Raw genomic sequence first — 21,878 nt, 5'->3', positions numbered from 1 at the left:
TAACTCTTTGTTGTTTTATAAATACACCTGTATTTAACTCTGTTGTTTTACTGTTGATAATTTTAGTAGTTTGCTCAAGCAAGCAGCAGTTAGTCATCAGTATCTTAAATCTGGCCCAGTATTAAGTTGGAATGCTGGCTGTGTGCAGGTTTCCGAACGTCCTTTTTTACAATGTTTCCAGAAAGTTCCCAAGAAAATTCTCTTCTATTAAAAATATAAAACTTCCTAAAAGCTGCTTGTATGGGAATAATAATGTGAGGAAATTATTAGTTTATTAAATAAAACGGCATCATGCAACGCAAGATGAAGCATTTAGTTTAGTTTTTCCTGATCTTTTTCTGCACATAAAGTTGAAATTGACCCAAATTTTCTTTGTGTGCTTTTTTATAATGGAAGTCCCAAATTTTTATTTCTCTAACGTTCAACTAATTCTAAATAATTTATACAGTTATTACATCAGCATCAGCTGGTATTCATGGTATACTTTTTTCATGAAAACCTTTGCTATACAAGCAAGAAAATCAAAGAAAGCAAGGAAACAGTCTTGCTTGTAGCGTTTCTGTGTGTTAAAGCCACCTGTGTACCTGAACCAGGATGCCTCCAGTCTAGCATTGTCAGGCATCCCTTTGAAGTTGGTGCATAAAATGAGTTGCTTTTAGCATTTTATGTAATTCTTGTACATAAATAATGGATTATTTTAACGTCTTTGTTTGTTTAGGGCAACACAGTAACATTCATCTCTGTAGAGAAGACATATGCAGGTTTGGTTTTAGCCACTGGCTAGTTCCCATTTGTAGTCCCAAGGCAGGTAGACACAGAGTTCTTATAGAACTCAAACTGAAATCAAAGCCATAAAACCTGAGTATGATGGTAAAACAACAATCCATCACTGAATCAACATCATATAAAGCACAGTAAATTTAGTCAAACCCAATTGTTTACAAAAATTTTTATAAAATATTAGTTGTAACGGTCCAGAGAAAATTCAATGCAAGTTTCACCTGACTTTGTTAAATATAGACATCCTGACATGCTTCAGAATGATCTGGAAGCATTTTACACTTTTGATTGACTCCCTTAAATGAATAAAAAACAATGTGTCATTCAAAATGTTTTTTTTTTGTCAGATAAAATTTAAATCATGTCAGTTAAATTAATTTATCATGTCTCAGTCAACATTTTATACTAAATATTTCTAATACAAACATTTTAACACTGACTACAGATAAATTTAAATAATTCAATTAAAATCCAAATGAACATTTTTTAAGGGATTTTTCACCCTTAAGTGAATTTTTGTCTGTTGTCATATTCCACTGTGTTAGATAAGTGGAAAAAAGCATTTTGTAACCAGCCCGGTCATTCTCCGAATACAGTGGTAAGCAGTAGCTCAGGAGGTAGGGCGGGTTTTCCAGCAATTGGAAGGTTGTAGGTTCGATCCCTGCTGCCACCAGAGAATGCTGTTGTTGTGTCTTTTGGCAAGACACTTAACCCACCTTGCCTGCTGGTGGTGGTCGGAGGCACTGGTGGCACCAGTGTTCAGCAGTCTCGCGTCTGTCAGTGCGTGGCTATACTGTAGCTCATCATCACCAGCGTATGGATGGGTGATTGACTGATTGTGTTGTGAAGTGCCTTAGACGGTTGAGAAGGCGCTATACAAATACAGGCCATTTACCATAATATTGCAGCATTCTGTTCGCTTTAGCTTAGCATAAATAATGTCAATGAATGGTAACAACTAGCATTTTGTGTGGACAAGTCATGAAAATTACTCTAATGATCTTAATTTTTCTTGGTGACCTCAATAATCACAGACTACAAATGAATATAAAAAGTAAGACAAAGGAATTACAGAAGCTGATTGAGATTTGGGACTACATTATGACAAAGCACCACTGGAAGGTGCAAAGACACAATGCAGCGGCCCCCAAAGAACCCTTCTTTGTCATTAACTCTTTCATTTTTAGATCAACTTACTCTGCTTTTCCTTCAAAACACTGTACCGGTTATGAGCTTAGTAGCCACACATTTGTTTTTACAGAAGTAGGTGTCCTTTTGAATTTGAATTATTCAAATGCTAGCTGCTACCATTCACTTGCATTGTTTATGCTAAGCTGAATTCAATTCAATTCAAAAATACTTTATTAATCCCAGAGAGAAATTGATTGCTGTAGTAGCTCAGAATAATAGTAATAATCAAGTCGTCAAAGAGTTATTGTATATTACAATGGCTGTTGGCAGGAAGGGTCTCCAGTAGCGGTCAGTGTTGCAGCCAAACTGAAGAAGCCTCTGACTGAAGACACTCTTCCGTTGTCGGACAGTCTTGTGAAGAGAATGCTCAGGGTTGTCCATCATTTTCTTGATTCTCTGGAGAATCCTTCTTTGCATCATCTCCTCCAGTGGTTCCACAGTCGTCCCCAGAACAGAAGCAGCCTTTTTATTAGGCTGTTGAGCCTTTTCAGGTCCCTGCTTCTGATGCTGCTACGCCAACAGACGATGGCTGAAGAGATTACACTCTCAACAACAGACTTGTAGAAGATCTGCAGCATCTTGCTACAGACATTGAAGGACCTAAGCGTCCTCAAGAAGGGCAGTCTGCTGTGCCCCTTCTTGTAGTTTGCTTATTCAGGTGGACCAACAGGAGTCTCTCCAGGACCTTCATGATGTGGGATGTGAGGGCAACCGGTCTTTAGTCGTCATTGACTGATGGGTGAGTTTTCTTTGGAACTGGAACAAGGCAGGATGTCTTCCACAGGATTGGAACCTTCTCCTGGGTCAGGCTGAGGTTGAAGAGGTGCTGCAGAAACCCACAGAGCTGCTCTGCACAAGCCTTCAGTACTCTGGGGCTGACACCATCTGGACCTGCAGCCTTCTTCCTGTTCAGTCTCTCCAGCTGCCTCTTCACCTGACTTCTAGAGACAGATAGGTGGGAGGAGGAGGTAACTGGGGCAGCAGCATCTCCTGACTTGGTTGAAGACAGATTTATAGAACCAGAAGAGTCCATGACTGCGTTAGTGGACAAAAGAGCTGGTGTGTGACAGGAAAATGTTGGATCAGAGGAGGATGGGATGTCTGATTGGCTGGGGACAGGCAGGGAGGATGCTGGGTTTGCTCCTGAACTGAACCTATTGAAGAACTTGTTCAGTTCATTGACTGTGTCCAGGCTGCCATCTGTGAAACCCTTGCTCTGCTTGAAGCCTGTGATCTTCTTCATCCCTGACCAGACATCTCTGATATTGTTCCTCTGTAGTTTGTTCTCCAGCTTCTTCCTGTATGCCTCATTGCTGTCTCTGATCTTGATCTTCAGTTGCTTCTGTATACTCCTCAATAATTCCCTGTCTCCCTCCTTGAAGGCTCTTTTTTTCTCATTTAGCAGATTCTTCAGTTCACTGGTGATCCAGGGTTTGTTATTAGCAAAGCATCTCACTGTTCTGGTGGGTATGATGTTGTCCACACAGAAGTTTTTATAGTCAGTGACACATCCAGTCGTGGCATTGATGTCCTCTTCATATCCTTGGCAGACAGTCATCCAATCTGTGGTCTCAAAACAACCCTGCAGGGCTTCTTCAGCGTCCTGTGACCATTTTCTCCCAGTTCTTCTTGTCACAGGTTGCCTCTGAACAAGTGGTTTGTATTCTGAGCAGAGATAAACTAGATTGTGATTTGATTGTCCCAGAGGAGGTCTTGTTTTGGAAATGTATGCATTCCTTACGTTTGCATAACAGAAATCCCTTGTCTTGTTTTCTCTGGTGGAGCAGCTGACAGACTGTTGAAATGTTGGAAGTGAAGCAGAGAGCGAGGCATGATTAAAATCACCAGATATAGCCACAAATGCATTGGGGTTCTGGGTTTGTAGCTTAGTGACAACGGAACTGATGGCATCACATGCACTTTCAGCAATGGCTGAAGGTGTAATATAAACGGTTGCCAGGACAACATTGGTGAACTCTCTTGGCAAATAATATGGGCGACAACTTAATGCCAAGAGTTCAACATCTGGGCTGCAGAGACGACATTTCACTGAAACATGACCTGGGTGGCACAATCTGTTTTTGACAAGCACTGCCACTCCCCCTCCTTTTCTTTTCCCGCTCCTCTTCAGATCTCTGTCTGCTCGTACAGTCAGGAATCCTGGCAGAGAGACGCCGGAATCGGGGATATGATCCTGCAGCCACGTCTCAGTAAAACACATAAACTGCCGATACTCTGGCTGAGCCCTTGAAAGGGCTTGGAGTTCATCCATCTTGTTGGCCAGTGATCTCACATTGCCCATTATGATCGATGGAAGAGATGGTTTGAATTTTCCTCTTTCTCTGTCTCCGTTTTGCTCCCGCTCTGCACCCACACTTCTTGCGTTTTAGCTCATTTGGGATTTGTGGCTTCAGTTGAGGTATTATTTCAGCCTTTCCAATGTTAATTAGCTGCTCCCAATTGTAAACCAGCTTGTTGCCATGGTTACACATCATAACAAATGCTCAAAAAGTGAAAAAATAGCAGTAAAAATCCTCTAAGCTTCACAGCACCAGAAACAGAAAAGCAAAATGTCCAAAAAACACCGCTTTTCTTGAGAAACCAGAAGAAAAAACATCCAAATAAAGGCAAAACTTACAAATAGTCAACAGAGCTACTCCAACATGCAGCCACCCAGAGCAGTGCAGTTCCGGAACAAACACAATACTGCCAGATTAGGCTGGTTACACAATGATTTTTCCACACACATCTAACTCTTCCTGTTAAAAGGGAGTTTTCCTCTCCATTGTCGCTGCATGCTTTCTTAGTACGATTGCTGTAAAGACTCTGACTCTAGTCAGTGACTCAATGAAACCTGCTGGATTCCATATACAGGAAACATTTCACTGATTGGCTTCATGAACTGACCTGTTTTGGAATATTTACTTTGTGAAGTGCCTTGAGACGACTCTTGTCGTGATTTGGCGCTATATAAATAAACTGAACTGAACTGTATTGGGGAATATGGCAACAGACACGTCTAGTTATTCTTTCTTAAATTTATATAGATGTAATAAACCTAAAGCAGACTCAGAAACCTAAAGCAGACTCAGAAACCTATCTCTTCTTTGTTGCAATATAAACAGATATTTCATCAACAGTATATTAAGATCTGACTAAGTTGAAAAGATTCTCAGGGTTACTTTGTCTCATCTGTTCTAAATTAAATGACAAACGATTGCAAATGGTTAATTTCATTTCATTTATTTCTTTATCATGAATAATTTCAAAACTTTGATTGGAAGTTAAAGAGCAAGTCACCCCCTACGAGATTCTTACTCAACTCCCACATCATGTTTGAAAAATGCAACAAATGCTGTTGCTGTTCCCCGAGAGGGAGGAGCCGCTAACAAATACGCACACACACAGACTCACAACGACATTGTGACATCATATGGTACCAGCTAACGTTCTAGGGTACCTCTTAGCCATTAGCGATGGCAGATTTAAATTCAAATGCAGTGCAGAGTTTTTGCGTGACAACGGCACAGCCCTGACAGTTTTAGGCAGAAAATAAAAATTTTAACTAAATTGCCCTAAAGTGCAAAACTATCGACTACACGTGTCTGCAGCACAATTAGACACGCATTTATATAGTTTATCAGGAAAAAAAATGTTGATTGGGGGCGACTTGCTCTTTAAGTGAACAAAACATGGTTCAAACTTTTAATTATCAGACGAGTAAGCAAATTATTATAGATGTTTGTTTTTTGTAGTAAGAACAACATAAACAAATCCTCACATTTTTAGACCTCCTGAGAGTTTCTGATCTGATCAAATGTAACCTGCAGAAATAAATTGGGTGATATTTAAGGATGGAGTTGAGGGGATGTCTCCAGCAACAGATCAGACAGCTGCTGCTGTGCAGAACATCCACCATGACGGGGAACACGGCGAGGTTTCACACTGACGCCTCGTGCCTGATCACACGTAAAACTAGATGCTGCTAGGATAAGTAACTGTGACTCTCGTCTGTCTCTTACTGATATTTTTATGCTCTGCTCTTTCCTGTCTCCTCCTCTTAGGCACCAGCAATGGGTCTGTACTGGTTTATAACCTGACCAGTGGTCTTCTGCACAAAGAACTCAGTGTCCACTCCTGTGAAGTCAGGTAAGACTTTTTCCTTCTGTTTAGGAACATTTTTGTTTCCAGGTCAACCAGGCCTTAATTGTGTACTTGGCCCATATTTGATATAGCACTTCTAAGGTTATTCAAGCCCCCCAAGGCTCACAGCTTGAGCTATATGCAGTTACTGTTCAATATTCTCCGTATTTTATTCAGAAAAAACTTGAAGTTAAGCCATGACACATTTGAGTAATTGGGTGCTCTGTCAATTTGATCATTCATGTGAAATTAACTCAGACATTTCAAACATTACCCTTTAAGAGGAAAGAAAGATAACAATCTTTTATATTGCGCCTCTCAAGATAAAAAGCACAAGGAGCTTCACAAAAAAATTAGATTTAATTAAAGTATTAAAAAGATTTAAAAATGATTAAAAATATGTTTAAAATGAGAAAAATATTAAAATTGTGACTAAAAAAAGGTAAGGAAATGGAAAGAGAAAATGAATAGGAAAGAGGGAAATTATTGGATCCTGGGAAAGGCGGAATAAGAAAAAAATAAGGAGAGGTGCTGATGAAGGTCCCACCAAAGATTGAACAGGTGAGTTTTCAGCTGCTTTTTAAAGGAGACCACTGAGTCCACTGATCTCAGGCTCAGGGGGAGAGAGTTCAATAGTCTGGGGGCCACAGCAGCAAATTATCTGTCAAAAAGCCTAATTTATACTTCTCCGTCAGCTCCACAAGGGAGACGCACTCACACGGAGACAATTAGCCCTCATACTTCTCCGTCTCCTGGGGAGCGTTGCAAAGCAATTTCCAGCCAGGACACCAGAGGGCGTAGCGCTGTTCTGTGGTTTCCTGTCATGTATCCGGTCCAAGATAGTGTGTTCATATTATGTTTTTTTGTATTCATGAGACTTTTTAACGCTGACAAATTTGTCACTCATCCTCCTCCACCTCTTCATGTACGTACTCGTCACCTCTAAACCCAAGTTTCCCGTAACTTCCGTCCACAAATAAATCTCTTGCTGCATTTATTTTCACTCCTCTAGTCACGGGGGAATTAAACGTTAATATTACATACGAGTTTTTCCGCGAGGTATTCAAGCTTCTCCGTTAGATAACCTCATCTCTCTTTATGTTTTTGAGTAATGACGGTACTGTATGCAGCGGCGTCATCACCAATCACAAGCTTGCATTCTCCGTCTTGACGGATGGATGTTTAGAAAAGAGAGCTCGACTCCGTTCGTCCTTGCGAGCCTGTTGGAGAACCCTCAAAAGGACGGATAATGGCGTTGCGTGCGTCCGTCCCGACGCAGACGGAGAAGTATAAATTAGGCTTATGTCTAATTGATACTTCTTGGAAATGATGAGAAAGGTGGGTTTAGAGGTGGTAAGCGCATAAAGAGGTGGATGAGGATGATTGACAAATTTGTCCGTGTTTAAAAGATTCTTAAATACAAAAAACACAATTTAAACACACTATCTTAGACCAGGTACGTGACAGGATACCTCAGAAGTATAAATTAGGCTTTAGGCGAGGCTGCTGTTGTTTTGGTCTTGGTAGTCCACTGGCAGAAGCCATGATATGGCTCCTTTAAGCAAGATCAAAGCTTTAAAAAGTGACCAAACCAACCCTATTAGGATTCCGCTCAGTGTTTTGGGACTCTTTAAAGGATTTTTACATAACCATTCTGCAAATCTTTTAAAAAGATTTGAGGTTTAATTAAATGTCTGTTTTAACTTTTGACTGTTTTTAAGGCTGTTATAAGCTGCTATGTGACTAGTCTGGGTAATTCTCAAGAGAATCACTCGGACACGTGTGCATGCTGCTTCTCATGTTGTTGCCTGCTATTTCATCAGTTTTTAGGCTACACCCGTACACATGTTGGAACTTTGCAAAAAGTTGTCACTCTAGCAAGGTTGGTTGCTTTGACAGCTTCCTTTACAATAAAACACAGAGCTGCAGATTACACATCAAGGTCCACTGATCTCAGGCTCAAGGGGAGAGAGGTCCAGAGTCTGGGGGCCACAGCAGCAGATGATCTGTCACCTTTGATATTTAGCCTGGTGCTGCACAACCAGTAGGTTTTGATCACTGGACCTCAGGGACCAGCTGGGGGTGTAGGGACTGAGAAGATCACTGATGTATGATGGTGCTGCTTGTCCATTGTAGTGATCTGAAGTTGTATATTTATACACTGTAATTAGATCTAAGTAATTAATCAGAAGTGGTCATTTTTATCATCAGGGAGTTTACTTAAACACTCTGTATTGACTGAGAGACAAGAAAAGAGAGAGTTGGGATCATTTAAGAATCTTTAATTTCTATAATTATAAATTCTTACAATCTACCAGGGCTATCTCAATGATGAATGCATATGGATTTGGATGTTTCGTGTTGGTGTGTGTGTGTGTTGTTCAGAATCTCTAGGCTGACGTAGCAAATCTGGTTGTTATGACTAGGCTACCACGAGGCTTCAGAAGCTGATGACATGAGCCGCCATTTTGTGCCGTGACCACGTACCTATGGAGTCTCCCGTGTAGATCAGGAAATGCCAGGTCCTGGGACCCTCGGATGTACTGGAGCTGGTAGAACAGCGGTCGCAGCACTACAAAGCCCGTCTGAGGATAGCTCCGATAGCAGTCGGCAGGCGTCAGCAAGTTCACTCTTATTTTGAAGGAACGTCGTCTTGTTGGTTCAAACGACAGAAATGTCCAGCTTGACAGTTCTCAGCTTAAAATAGAAAGTACCGCTGGCCAGCCTGTAACTTTCTTAATGATGACGATGGAAATCCTTAGGACCTCCACATGAACGGAACTGAGGTTAACATGGAACTGAATATAAAATGGCGTTGCCTTGTTTTATATCCCCTCATTGTTTACAAATCTTAGTAAACCGGATTGGACAAATTAAGTAAACAACCCAGGTTCTCTCTACGACAGACGAAAGTTCTGACTGGTTGAAAACAATGTGTCATGCGTTTTCATGGTAATGTAGATCAGTATGTCTGGTGCAGTCCTGTTTATTCATTAAACACATAACTCATGACATCTTTATTTCACAGATCATTCACCTGATTGTTAATGATCAACATATGCTCTGATTAGCTTTTTCACGAATAAAGTACTTTAATTAAAGGAAAGCGTTCTTCTTCTCTTCTTCTGTCTCTTCTCCTGGAATGTAAACATACTGAACCAAGCGTCCGACCTTGGCGATGTTACTGTGTGAAGGGGCAGCTGTTAAGGGCAGACCATTATAAGATTCATAACGCTACACCATGTAAGAGCCTAAAGACAAGAACCAGGATCTTGAAATGAACCTTGAAGTTGACTAGCAGCCAGTGAAGCTGGAGGAGAAGCGGGGTGATGTGGGTGTGTTTGGAGGACTTGGTCAGAAGCCGAGCACAGGCATTCTGAACCACCTGTAGACGGTTCAGGGAGGTTCTGCTCAGACACGTGGAAAGAGAGTTACAGTAGTCTAAGTGTGAGGAGATGAAAGTGTGGAGAACTGTCTCAAGTTCAGAGCGGGACAGAATGGGACTCAGCTTAGCAACGTTCCTGAGATGGAAGAAGGAAGTGCGAACAAGAGACCTGACATGAGAATCCAGGGTGAGAGCCAAGATTCCTGACAGAAGGTTTAGTGTGGGAAGCAAGCTGACCAAGAGAGTCTCTGACTTTGGGAACCAGCTTGTCTGGGGCACAGATGAGGATCTCAGTCTTATCTTCATTCAGCTGTAGAAAGCTCCCCGCCATCCAGGTTTTAATTGAGTCTAAGCAGGTGTGTAACAGCTGCAGCTTAGACATCTCATGGGGCTTAAAGGAGATGTACAGTTGGATGTCATCTGCATAAAGATGGTAGGAGATTCTTTTAAAAGAGCTCGGGATGTGCTGAAAAGGAAGCAGATAGAGGAAGAAGAGTAGAGGTCCCAGCACAGAACCTTGTGGGACACCATGGGTGAGGAAGGTGTTGGAGGACCTAAACTGGCAGATGGCCACAAAGAAGGAATACCCAGACAGATAGGAGGAGAACCACTCCAGAGCAGATCCTGATAGGCCTACCCAGTCTCTCAGCCTCTCCAGTAGCAGGTGATGGTCAACAGTGTTAAAGGCTGCAGTCAGGTCCAGCAGGACCAGAACAGAACAGTCCCCTGCATCACTGTGAGTCAGAAGGTCATTAGAGACCCTAAGAAGAGCTGTTTCAGTAGAATGAGCTCTACGAAAACCTGACTGGAAGCTATCATAGATGTTATGTTCATCAAGAGCAGCTGTGAGCTGTTTAGCCACAACCTTTTCCAAGATCTTGGAGATGAACGGAAGTTTAGAGATGGGTCTGAAACTTTATTGGCTGTCCATAGTAGTGAAATGTAATGTAGAAGAAGTTAGGGCTGGGCGACATGGCTTCTAATCAAAATCTCAATATGTTGCATCTATAGTAGTCCACACTCGTCATATAAGTAATATGTCATTGTTACGGTGCACGCACAGCTGCGGGGGAGAGGGAGACGCTGTAGCACTAACCGTGATTTCGTGGGTCACATGCAGAAAACACAACACACCAGCTTTCCTCACACCAATCTGATACGGATCAGAGCGACTGATCAGGACAACAGAGACAGAGGAGTTATGTGCTTGATCCATAACTGGAGGGTTGCAGGTTTGCTCCCCGCTCAGTCCGTCATAGTTGTCATGTCCGTGGGCAGGACACTCCACCCTCTTTACCTGCTAGTGATAGTTGGAGGGACCAGTGGTGCCGATTATGATGCAGGTTTGCTTCTCCGCTACGTTGTGATTCATCACCATCAGTGTGTAAATGACTGTTGCGTTGCAAAGCGCCTTGGGGGGTCGTGGGATTTACCATCAATAACAACTCTCCCTGTAGCTTTGACTAATTCTTTACAGTTATTTAGACAATCCTTCAGATGTGACATGTGACATTTTTATTTGAAGGTATTTTCTATTTTAACAAGATAAATATCTTTGTTAATATTTTCCGCAGTTTTATGTTCATTATGTCCTCTTGTTTTTACATAGCAGTTATTTTTATTCTTAATTGGGTTAAAAATAGTTGGTCTGAAAAGCAGGGCCTTGTAAAATATTCTATTACTCTTGTACAACAGCAATGAAACCAAATTTAGTATGGATTTCCTTCTTTTCTTTTATATAGTACACTTTTAAAAAGCAAAAGTAAAACATTAGGTTCAATTGTTTGATAAATCTCTATATTCTAGAAATAGATCAATTAATTTGCTAAGTAAATATAATCATGTTTGCTTTAAGTCTAAATCATAGTAATTATTTGGCTTTTCGTAAGTGACATATTAATACTCTTGTGGGTGTAACAGTAAAACATTATGAAAACGTCAGAGATAAGGATCAATAAAGCCATTTATAATAATTAAAATTGAACCAAATCAGTGATCTAAATTAAGTGTAGCATCTGTGTTGTGACTCAGATAGATGTTGGTAGAAGGCTGCATGACAAAGGCGGAATTTCAGCTGGTTTCATATATTTGTACTCCACTGGCTCAAAAAATAAAAAGAATTGTTTGCAAAGCCTTCACTGTTGTGCTTTGGTATCACACAGATCAAACAGTGTTCACACACAGAAAGCCAGCATCAGGGAATCAGCTGTGTGTCAACAGCATCCTTTGTTCAGAACACTGTGTTCTATGCATCTTCTCCCACATCATACATATTGCAACTTTATTTTGCTGCAGATCTGTTTCCGTACTTCTCCGTACCTTGATGCGGATGTGTCACAAACGTAGGATTCGGTGAGAAGGACCAAAGTATGAGCTGAATCAGCCAGGATTTATTGCACGTTTAATCTTTTCATTCTCATCAAACATTTTTGAGTTTCCAAGTAAAACAAAGAACATGAAACAACTGCAGTGTGGTTGTATGGTAGTGCAGTTGGTAGCACTGCTGCCTTGCAACAAGAAGGCTGCAGATTTGAATCCCGGCTGTGGCCTTTCTGCGTCATGTCAGCGTGATTTCCCCATGGATGTGTGAGTTTTGTCCAGGGATTCTGGTTTTATCCTGATCTGACAAGCCATCCTATAAATGTAAATCTATAATCTGGCCACAAGCCATTGAAATCACCCAGTCAATGGGCAGAATCTATGGTTGTCTTGTAAACTCTCTGTACGCAGCTGGACAGCCCTAGGACCAATCAGAGTAACGAACAACGTGACGTATTCATCGCTACGGCAAACACTCAACAGGACAGTCCACCATACACCGTCGAAGAAGAAGCTGCAATTTCTGCCTTTTTTCTAGTAAATGACTTAAGGCACCTCTATCTGAATCGTCCAAATTTTACACCATAGCTATTTCAAATGAGCACCATTCCTGAGCCAACGCCATAGTTGTTGTTTTTCTCTATCACAGCTTTCCCACTCAACAAACGTAGAGTACTGTGATTGGGAGACACAAAACTGTTTGGTATGGTAGACCTGCTGAGGCTAGAATGGGCTGTTGCTAGACCAATCAACTGAACAAACCTTTTTTTATTGCTGTTCTAGATTTCAAGGCTAGTTTCATCCCACTGACTAAAAACTGATGTCTGATAACTTGTAATCACTCTGGATAAGAGTCATGAATATCATTGTGTAATTTTTAAAGGGGCCAGATCATGTCATTTTAAATCTTTGAGACCAAAGGTGAGCAGAATATATACTAAAATATTATGGTTGACACTAATGAGATGTAAAGGACCTTAAATATGGGTTATTTTTGTCAGCCTGAATTTATACTCGGAACTGAAACAGTTTGTTTCAGCGAAGCTTCGCCCACGCCCACTCCGACAATATACACCTACAACAGCGTCTAAAACCTCATTTATACTTCTCCGTCAGCTCCACGAGGGAGACACACTCACACGGAGACATTTTGCCCTCATACTTCTCCGTCTCCTGGGGAGTGTTGCAAAGCAATTCCCCGCCAGGACACCAGAGGGCGTAGCGCTATTCTGCGGTATCCTGTCATGTATCCGGTCCAAGATAGTGTGTTCATATTGTGTTTTTGTATTCATGAGACTTTTTAACACGGACAAATTTGTCACTCATCCTCCTCCACCTCTTCATGTACGTACTCGTCACCTCTAAACCCACTTTTCCCGTAATTTCCGTCCACAAATAAAACGCTTGCTGCGTTCATTTTCACTCCTCCAGTCACGGGGGAATTAAACATTCATATTACACACGAGTTTTTCTGTGAGGTATTCTTCAAGCTTCTCTGTTAGATAACCTCATCTCTCTTTATGTTTTTGAGGGTGCAATGACGGTGCTGTAGACAGCGGCGTCCTGACCAATCACAAGCTTGCATTATCCGTCTTGATGGACGGATGTTTAGAAAAGAGAGCTTGACTCCGTTCGTCCTTGCGAGCCTGTTGGAGAACCCTCAAAAGGACGGATAATGGCGTTGCGTGCGTCAGTCCCGACGCAGACGGAGAAGTATAAATTAGGCTTATGTCTAATTTATACTTCTTGGAAATGATGAGAAAGGTGGGTTTAGAGGTGGTGGGCGCATGAAGAGGTGGATGAGGATGAGTGACAAGTTTGTCCGTGTTTAAAAGATTCTTAAATACAAAAAACACAATATAAACACACTATCTTAGACCAGGTACGTGACAGGATACCTCAGAAGTATAAATTAGGCTTTAGGCAAGGCTGTTGTTTTGGTCTTGGTAGTCCAGCGGCAGAAGCCATGATATGGCTCCTTTAAGCAAGATCAAACCATTAAAAAGTGACCAAACCAACCCCATTAGGATTCTGCTCAGTGTTTTGGGACTCTTTAAAGGATTTTTACATACCGTATTTTCCGGACTATAAGCCGCTAATTTTTCCCACGCTTTGAACCATGCGGCTTTAGTCAACCAGAAAGGATGGATGCTGGAAACTCTAAGAAGGAATGGTTAAAGGAGTGCTACGGAAAGCACCCAGGAGGATTTTTTCCACGGTAAAACGGCGCTGCTCGTTTTTCCAGCTTCACTCCGGGATGATGACAGCAACACGGAGAGCGACACTGACATCGCCACAGAAAAGGTGTGTGACGAAGCTCTTCTGAGGCTGTTCAACTCCGACACTGAAGAAGAGGATTTCAGTGGTTTCAGTGCGCAGGAGGATGATGAATAAACTAAACAATAACTTTTCTGTTTTGTTTGATACTGATCAGTTCAGTTACGTTCAGTTAGACTACGTTTTCAATTCAGTAGATATCTGCGGCTTTTAGTCCGGTGTGGCTTATATTGAGGTGCGCTCTATAGTCCGGAAATTACGGTAACCATTCTGCAAATCTTTGAAAAGCGCTCTTAGAAAGATTTGAGGTTTAACTAAATGTCTGTTTTAACTTTTGACTAATTTTTAAGGCTGTTATAAGCTGCTATGTGACTTGTCTACGTAATTCTCAAGAGAATCACTTGGACACGTGTGCATGCTGCTTCACACGTTTTTGCCTGCTTTTTCATTAGTTTTTAGGCTACACCCGTACACATGTTGGAACTTTGCAAAAAGTCATCACTCTAGCAAGGTCGGTTGCTTTGACAGCTTCCTTTACAATAAAACACAGAGCTGCAGATTCCACAGCATGGTAGTTACTTCATGTCTTACTCTTGAGTTTTTCCAGATGTGAAAATAATGTTACAGAAAGTCTCTGTAGTCTTTGTGGAGCACGACTGCAGGCAAACTCATTCTTTTCATTGCATATCGCTCTTTTGATACTGGTCAGAAATAATTCTATTTAAATGCAGGTTAGACCACCGGGACACTAAGTAGGTTCTGGGACTGGCTTGTGTAGACTTGGAATATCATGCAAAAGTTCATTTATTTCCGTAACTGAGCTTAAAATGTGAAACTAATATGTGACATACGCATTACACGGCAAGCAAGATATTCCAAGCCTGTATTTGTTATCATTTAGATGATTACGGCTAATTTAGCCAAAACACCTGCAAGGGCTTCCTGAGCCTTTAAATGCTCTTAGTCTAAGATGAATTACTGAAAACAATGGACTTGGACAGCAGTAGCTTAGGAGGTAGGGCGGGTTGCCCAGTAATCAGAAGGTTGCAGGTTCGAACCCGGCTCCGACCAGAGAAGGCTGCTGTTGTGTCCTTGGGCAAGACACTTAACCCATCTTGCCTGCTGGAGGTGGTCGGAGAGGTGGCGCCAATGTTCGGCAGGCCTCGTTTCTGTCCGTGCATCCCAGTGCAGCTGTGGCTACATCGTAGCTCATCCTCACCAGGGTGTGAATGTGTGTGTGTGTGAATGAGAAGTGTGTTGTGAAGCGCCTTGGGGGGTTGTAGAACCCTAAGAAGGCACTATACAAATACAGAACATTTACCCCCTTTTTTTTTTTTTTTGGTTTAACCAGTATACAGTTTTACAAAACAAATGTATTATGTTAATGTAAAACAATATTTGTCATTAAGGTGAATTGTTATAGTTGCCCCTAAACAATACTACATTATGTAAGATAGGGATTCATTAAGCTGTAGTATAAGCTTATATTACCAAACAAGAATTATCCTTTTGAAGACATGTTGATATAGATTTTCCCACAAAGTTTAGCATCAGCCTGAAAAATCACACAGAAAAACATGCTGATGAAATGGATTTTCTAATTTTAACACAAATTTTTGGTTTGATTACCTTTATGTGTTTTATTACCAGTAAAGCAAATCAAACTAGACAAGGTCCTTATTTCATTTACTTGTCATATATCTATTTCCAATCAAGAGATTGGTATCATCTACAAAAACCACAGGAAATGTGGAATTGTACTCTAGAAATACCATTTAAGTAAATAATTAACAACGTTTCCACATTTTATCAACGTCAGTCTTGATTCATAATCTTTAAAAAAAACAGTTTTCTGTGCCATAAACAGTTCCTCAAACCATTCTCATAAAGTTTTTAAAGAAAAGTGATCATGATTTACTGATTCAAATGCTTTAGAAAGATCCACTAACACCCCAGCAACACTATAAAGAGCGTGCAGGCCTGCTCATGGTATTTAATAACTCTTGCATTCATATAGAACTGAAAACTACTATATCATTTAAAAAGCTTTATAATACGTTTATTATAAATGTATTCTTTTGCTCATTTCTGCTCATTAATGATCATCTATTTACACAATCAATACAAATAATCATTACAGTTTTGATATTCTATGACTCTGGGGTATTACGCAGGGATCACCAACCTTTGTGAGCTACTTCATGGGTGTTGAGCCACATGAAGGGCAACCATGTTGATACAATGGTGACCTTTGAACTAGTTTAGATCAGAGGTAAACCAAACTTCATGTATGATAATCATATTTGAATGTCTCTTTAAAAATGTAGTTTTAAAATTTATATTGATGCATTTGTGATTAAAAACATGGCAGCAAAGCTTTTTAAATTTTAATTTAGACTTGTGCTATATGGAGAAAAGGCCTGTGGGCACCAGGTTGGTGACCCCAGCTCTAATGCATGTCACACAATTTGTATGTTTATAATGGATACATTATAAAGTAAGCATATAAAACTAATGTTTGTTAAGGTCACAAAGGGTCATTTCAAAGCAAAATTGATATTTAGTTTTCCTAGATAGGAAAATTCATGCAAATTAGCTTTGTCTCCTTTGTAAGATTGCATCGTACTTACCCAAAATTCACATGCTAATATTTCAGCATCCACAGAGCCAAAACTGTCTGGGTGTCCCACTATGCATCTGCTAAAGCTCAACAACGTGCTTTGTTACTTAGCATTTTCTAATGAGCAGCAAAACTATTTCACCAGGATTAATTGAACTCAAGATTGAATCAGTTGATGCTGTTAGAAGATTGATTGTGACGAACACACGATACATTCCTGCAGAGCCTGGCTTTATTTAATGAGAAAAGTTGGTGTCCGCCAAATGCAAAGCTAAACTAAACTTTAATGAGCTGTGCATCTCATATACCCTGCTTAGATGAATGGTTTAGGTATATCGGTTATTCAACAGGATGGCTGGTGGGAGATTTTACTGCCCTTTTGCTGGTGTTGGAGAATGTATTCTACAGTCTGGGTTCTGTGCATCTTAAAACTTGATATTTATGTTTCCTCCTGCTCATATAGGCGCTCTGTGGGGTAATTAGATTTTTGTTGAACATTTGCTTTGGTGTACTTGAATACTCACTTTATCAGAAGTAACACACAAAGACAACAAGTAAAGAAAAGTAGAAATTAGTGAGTCATTCGTTATACCAGATATTTTCTCGGATATCTTGTGTTTGAAAACCTGTTTTATTGGATTTTTCGTGTTCCTGGAGATTAAAATGTAAGACTTGAAGCTGTTTGAAGCAGAGATGCTTTCTGATAATGAGCCCAGTGGCCTTTGACCCTGTACAGGAACGCCTAAGGACTCTGAGCTACTTAGGATTTTCTCATTTTCACTTAGCAGGGGAATTGACTAATTAATCATGTAGCTATTTACCATCCCATTATGTATGAGATTGTGCTCCCTCAGCTGGGTCAGCTTCTCAAATTATTCATACAGTGGCGTGAAAAACTATTTGTCCCCTTCCTGATTTCTTATTCTTTTGCAAGTTTGTCACACAAAATGATTCTGATCATCAAACACATTTAACCGTTAGTCAAAGATAACACAAGTAAACATAAAATGCAGTTTTGAAATTATGGTTTTTATTATTTAGGGAGAGAACAAAATCGGAAACTACATTGCCCTGTGTGAAAAAGTAATTGCCCCCCCCCCACCCCCACCCCATTTAGGGGTCTTATCCTTGGTCTTAGGATGATTAATTAGAAGGTTCTAAGATTCCTTTAATTATTGAGGGATCGTTCACACTTCGTTTATGATTCAAGAACCAGTCAGTGTTTGCAAACAAATAAGAATTTATTTTACAAACAATTAAGCCTTGACAAATAGTTTAAACTATTATCCTGTGAGTGTCACCATCTGCTCCTACCTCCCTCTGACTCCTACTCTCTCCTGCCCCTGATTAGTTTTTATTGGTCTCTCCTGCCCCTTGTTAACCTGCCCTTGTGTTCCTGATTGTTTCCCTGTGTATTTATACCTCCCGTCTTGTATGTGTTGGTGGGACCATTCTGTCGTGATGTGGTGTGGGTGACGGCGGACCATGTGTGGTGGGGCTGACCAGGAGGCAGGAATGCAGGCTCGGATAACATAAAAATGGAATTAATGGCAGGATACGGCAGGAAACAACAAGACACACAACAACAACAATGATCCCACCAACACATACAAGACGGGAGGTGTAAATACACAGGGAAACAATCAGGAACACATGGGCAGGTTAACAAGGGGCAGGTGAGACCAATAAAAACTTATCAGGGGCAGGAGAGAGTAGAAGTCAGAGGGGGGTAGGAGCAGATTGTGACAGTATCCCCCCCCCCCCCCCCCCTAAAGGGCGGATACCAGATGCCCACAAGAACCACATACTCAGAAGACACAGGGACTCAGGAGACTCGTGACGTAGACTAAGGAAACACTGGAGACCAGGTAAACTCGGGAACTCGGACTCTGGAACTCTGAAACTTGGACTCTGGAACTCGGGAACTTGGACTCTGGAACTTGGACTCGGGAACTCGGGAACTTAGACTCTGGAACTCAGGAACTTGGACACGGAAACTCTGGAACTTGGACTCGAGAAACTTTGACTCTGGAACTCTGGAACCTGGACGCGGGAACTCGGGAACTTGGACTCTGGAAACTTGGACTCTGGAACCTGGACTTTGGAACTCGGGAATTTGGACTCTGGAACTCGGGAACTTGGACTCTGGAACTCGGGAACTGGAACTTGGGAACTGGAACTCAAGAACGAAGACACTGGAACACGGGAACGAAGACCCTAAAACTCGGGAACAAAGATACTGGAACTCTGCAGCAGCAGGCGCGAGACTCTGAAGAGGCTGCAGCGCGAGACTCTGAAGAGGCTGCAGCACGGGGCTCTGAAGAGGCTGCAGCGCGGGGCTCCGAAGAGGCTGCAGCGCGGGGCTCCGAAGAGGCTGCAGCGCGGGGCTCCGAAGAGGCTGCAGCGCGGGGCTCCGAAGAGGCTGCAGTGCGGGGCTCCGAAGAGGCTGCAGCTGTGGGACTCTGTAGAGGCTGCAGCCATGGGACTCTGAAGAGGCTGCAGCGTGGAGAACCTGCAGGCGTAGGTCCCACAGGCGTGGACCAGGAAGTTGATGAACTGAAGGCAGTGACGCGAGGAAACCAGGAACAGTGGCAGGTACTAGACAGCAGTCAGAGCAGGTGCACATCACGATCCGCTGGGACGCAGGCGGAGGCTTGGGTGAAGGGAAGCAGAAGAGGAGCGGGGAGACCGGCCCTACCACCCCGGAGAATGTTGGCGTGCGTAGGGGGTGTAACTCCATCAAAACTCCAGGATATGCTGCGTCCGTGGAAAAACAGGATGGGGCAAAAAAGCAGGAGAGAAGAATGGGTTCGACCACCCCGAGAACTGGTAGGATGCGTCAAAAAACCCTCAATGGGTTCGACCACCCCGAAAACAGGTAGGATGCACCAAACCCCTTGAGTCGGAATCTCCTTCCGCTAAAAGGTGACAAAGCAAAAAAAATTTGTCCTCCAGGAATATGTTTCAGAGCTCACCACAGGTCCAGGTTGGTTGGATCATTCTGTCGTGATGTGGAGTGGGAGGCGGCGGACCATGTGTGGTGGAGCTGACCAGGAGGCAGGAATGAAGGCACGGATAACATAAAAATGGATTTAATGGCAGGATACGGCAGGAAACAACAAGACACAACACAACAATGATCCAACACTGACACATACAAGACGGGAGGTATAAATACACAGGGAAACAATCAGGAACACATGGGCAGGTTAACAAGGGGCAGGTGACACCAATAAAACTAATCAGGGGCAGGAGAGAGTAGGAGTCAGAGGGAGGTAGGAGCAGATCGTGACAGTGAGTGGATGAAACTAAAAGTTGGGTGTCTGAAAACTTTGTGAATATGAGATGATGAATCAGAATCTCTGTATCTTCAGAGAGGTGTGTTCTGGACATAAGAGAATTTGGTTTGCATCTAAACTATTAAGTTGCTATTATCAGAACCACATGCAGACGCTATCTCGTTGTGTCGACCTCACCCATTTGAAGACCCTGATTGGATCCGAGATGTCCAGGAGCCGACAACCCCACTGCACCTGGTTCGTAGAGAAACCTCGATGCGACCAAATCAGTCTTCAGATGCCTCCGGGTCACAACGATAGATAAATGGAACCAAGCGTCTTAAAATCAACTCTGAAGGAGTTTGAGTCAGCTTTGTTCTGCAGGAAAACTATCTTATTGTTCAGCTTTGCAGGTACAAAATCTTTAAGGTTTTGACAGCATGTCAAAATCTTTCTGAGCTAGAGATCTGCTAAGAGATGGCCAGTCTCCAGCTTGCTCTCACGACTGACGAGAAAGCAAAACGGCTGGTTTATATGCCCGCTGTTATCTATTACCAACTTACCAAGAATCTCAGAAATGCACTTTCTGAGACACAGAGTCTCTGAGTCTAGGGACAAGGTTAGTTATGTATCATGCACTCTTAATCTTAACCTTACTCTCTGTCTGGTGTAATGATAACCTCATCCTGTAAACACTAAACCATCATTGAATGCAGATTCCTGAACATTTCATTGCTTAATTATACATGGCAATATGTAATGATTTTTAATCACAAAATCTTCTTTCTTCAATGTTTATTTTGAATTATAAAATGATTCCTTTAATTATGAAATCTTCTTTTCTCTGGGAATAAATATTTATCTAAAACAGTTCTCTTGTGAATGAACCTTGGGGAAAGGAATGCCACTGTTCATCTTTGTTATCTGATGAAGCTGCACTCGGCTGATGAAGTCTTCTGATTAAAATGCTGAGTTGTGCAGACTCACAAACTCCTGACAAGGGAAGATACAGCAGAACATGTAGCAGCCAGGGTTATTTTCTCTGGCTACATATGACCTGTGGGATCTTTAAAATCAGTCCATGTTATGACGTTACACTTTATTTAAAGAGAGGACAGTGCATATTTATGTAATACAACTGTAAAACGCCAGATTGTAGCCTTGGGCTAATTTCCATCTGCAGTCCTCTGGCAGGTTAATGTTAAAAGAGATAAGACAGACAACAACATACGTTTAGAAAAAACATTTAACATATTTTATGAAAAAGACAAGAGTAAAAACAAATAAAAGTATCATCTATGACTGCATCTTTGAGTTTCCTGTAGCCACAGTTTCAATTGTCTTTTGAAAGTAACAAAACTTGTGCTTTCTCTCACTTGAGTAGGAATGCTGTTCCAAAAAGTCGAGCCCTGGAATGACAGAACATTTTGAGAAAATATCGTTCGCCTAAGAGGGAGCTCACAGTCACCTCTAACTGTAGCTCGAGTTACTCGGGAAGAGTCCCTATGTGGTTTTTGAATAATCAAACCATTCAGTGGTGGAGGGGCTAGACCATGAATAACTTTGTACACCAGGCAAGCAGATTTAAAATGTTTAAAATTTTGGAAACTGTAGAGAATATTTATCCAGAATCGGACAGTGATGGTACAACATTGGCTTTTTGTCCAGGATTTCCATTGCCTTTTTGTAGCAGGACTCATCAGGTCTGATTACAGAAGAGGCAGTAAATGAACAGCTGGGGATGTAATAGCCAATGTGAGACAGTATCATTGAATGTAAAAATGTGCCTGCTGCTTAATCTGTCAGGGACGCTCTTGTATGTTTAAAATTATGCAAATTATAATTTACACTTTTGACAATATTTTGCACATGCTTTCTAAAACAT

At 41.6% G+C, this 21,878-nt stretch overlaps 1 protein-coding gene across 3 annotated transcripts in view; it reads left to right on the top strand.

Moving 5' to 3' along the window:
* Window positions 1–21,878, top strand: part of wdr11 (WD repeat domain 11) — a 157,924-nt gene that overhangs the window by 55,828 nt on the left and 80,218 nt on the right. For all 3 annotated transcript variants that reach the window (XM_070542160.1, XM_054749853.2, XM_070542161.1), the window contains exon 11: window positions 6,036–6,120. In XM_070542160.1, the coding sequence (XP_070398261.1) occupies window positions 6,036–6,120 (85 nt within the window). The remainder of the gene's footprint in view (window positions 1–6,035; window positions 6,121–21,878) is intronic.

This window comes from Nothobranchius furzeri, chromosome 12, assembly GCF_043380555.1.
Source record: "Nothobranchius furzeri strain GRZ-AD chromosome 12, NfurGRZ-RIMD1, whole genome shotgun sequence".
Taxonomy (NCBI): domain Eukaryota; kingdom Metazoa; phylum Chordata; class Actinopteri; order Cyprinodontiformes; family Nothobranchiidae; genus Nothobranchius; species Nothobranchius furzeri.
This window is presented reverse-complemented; position numbering and strand designations above follow the sequence as displayed.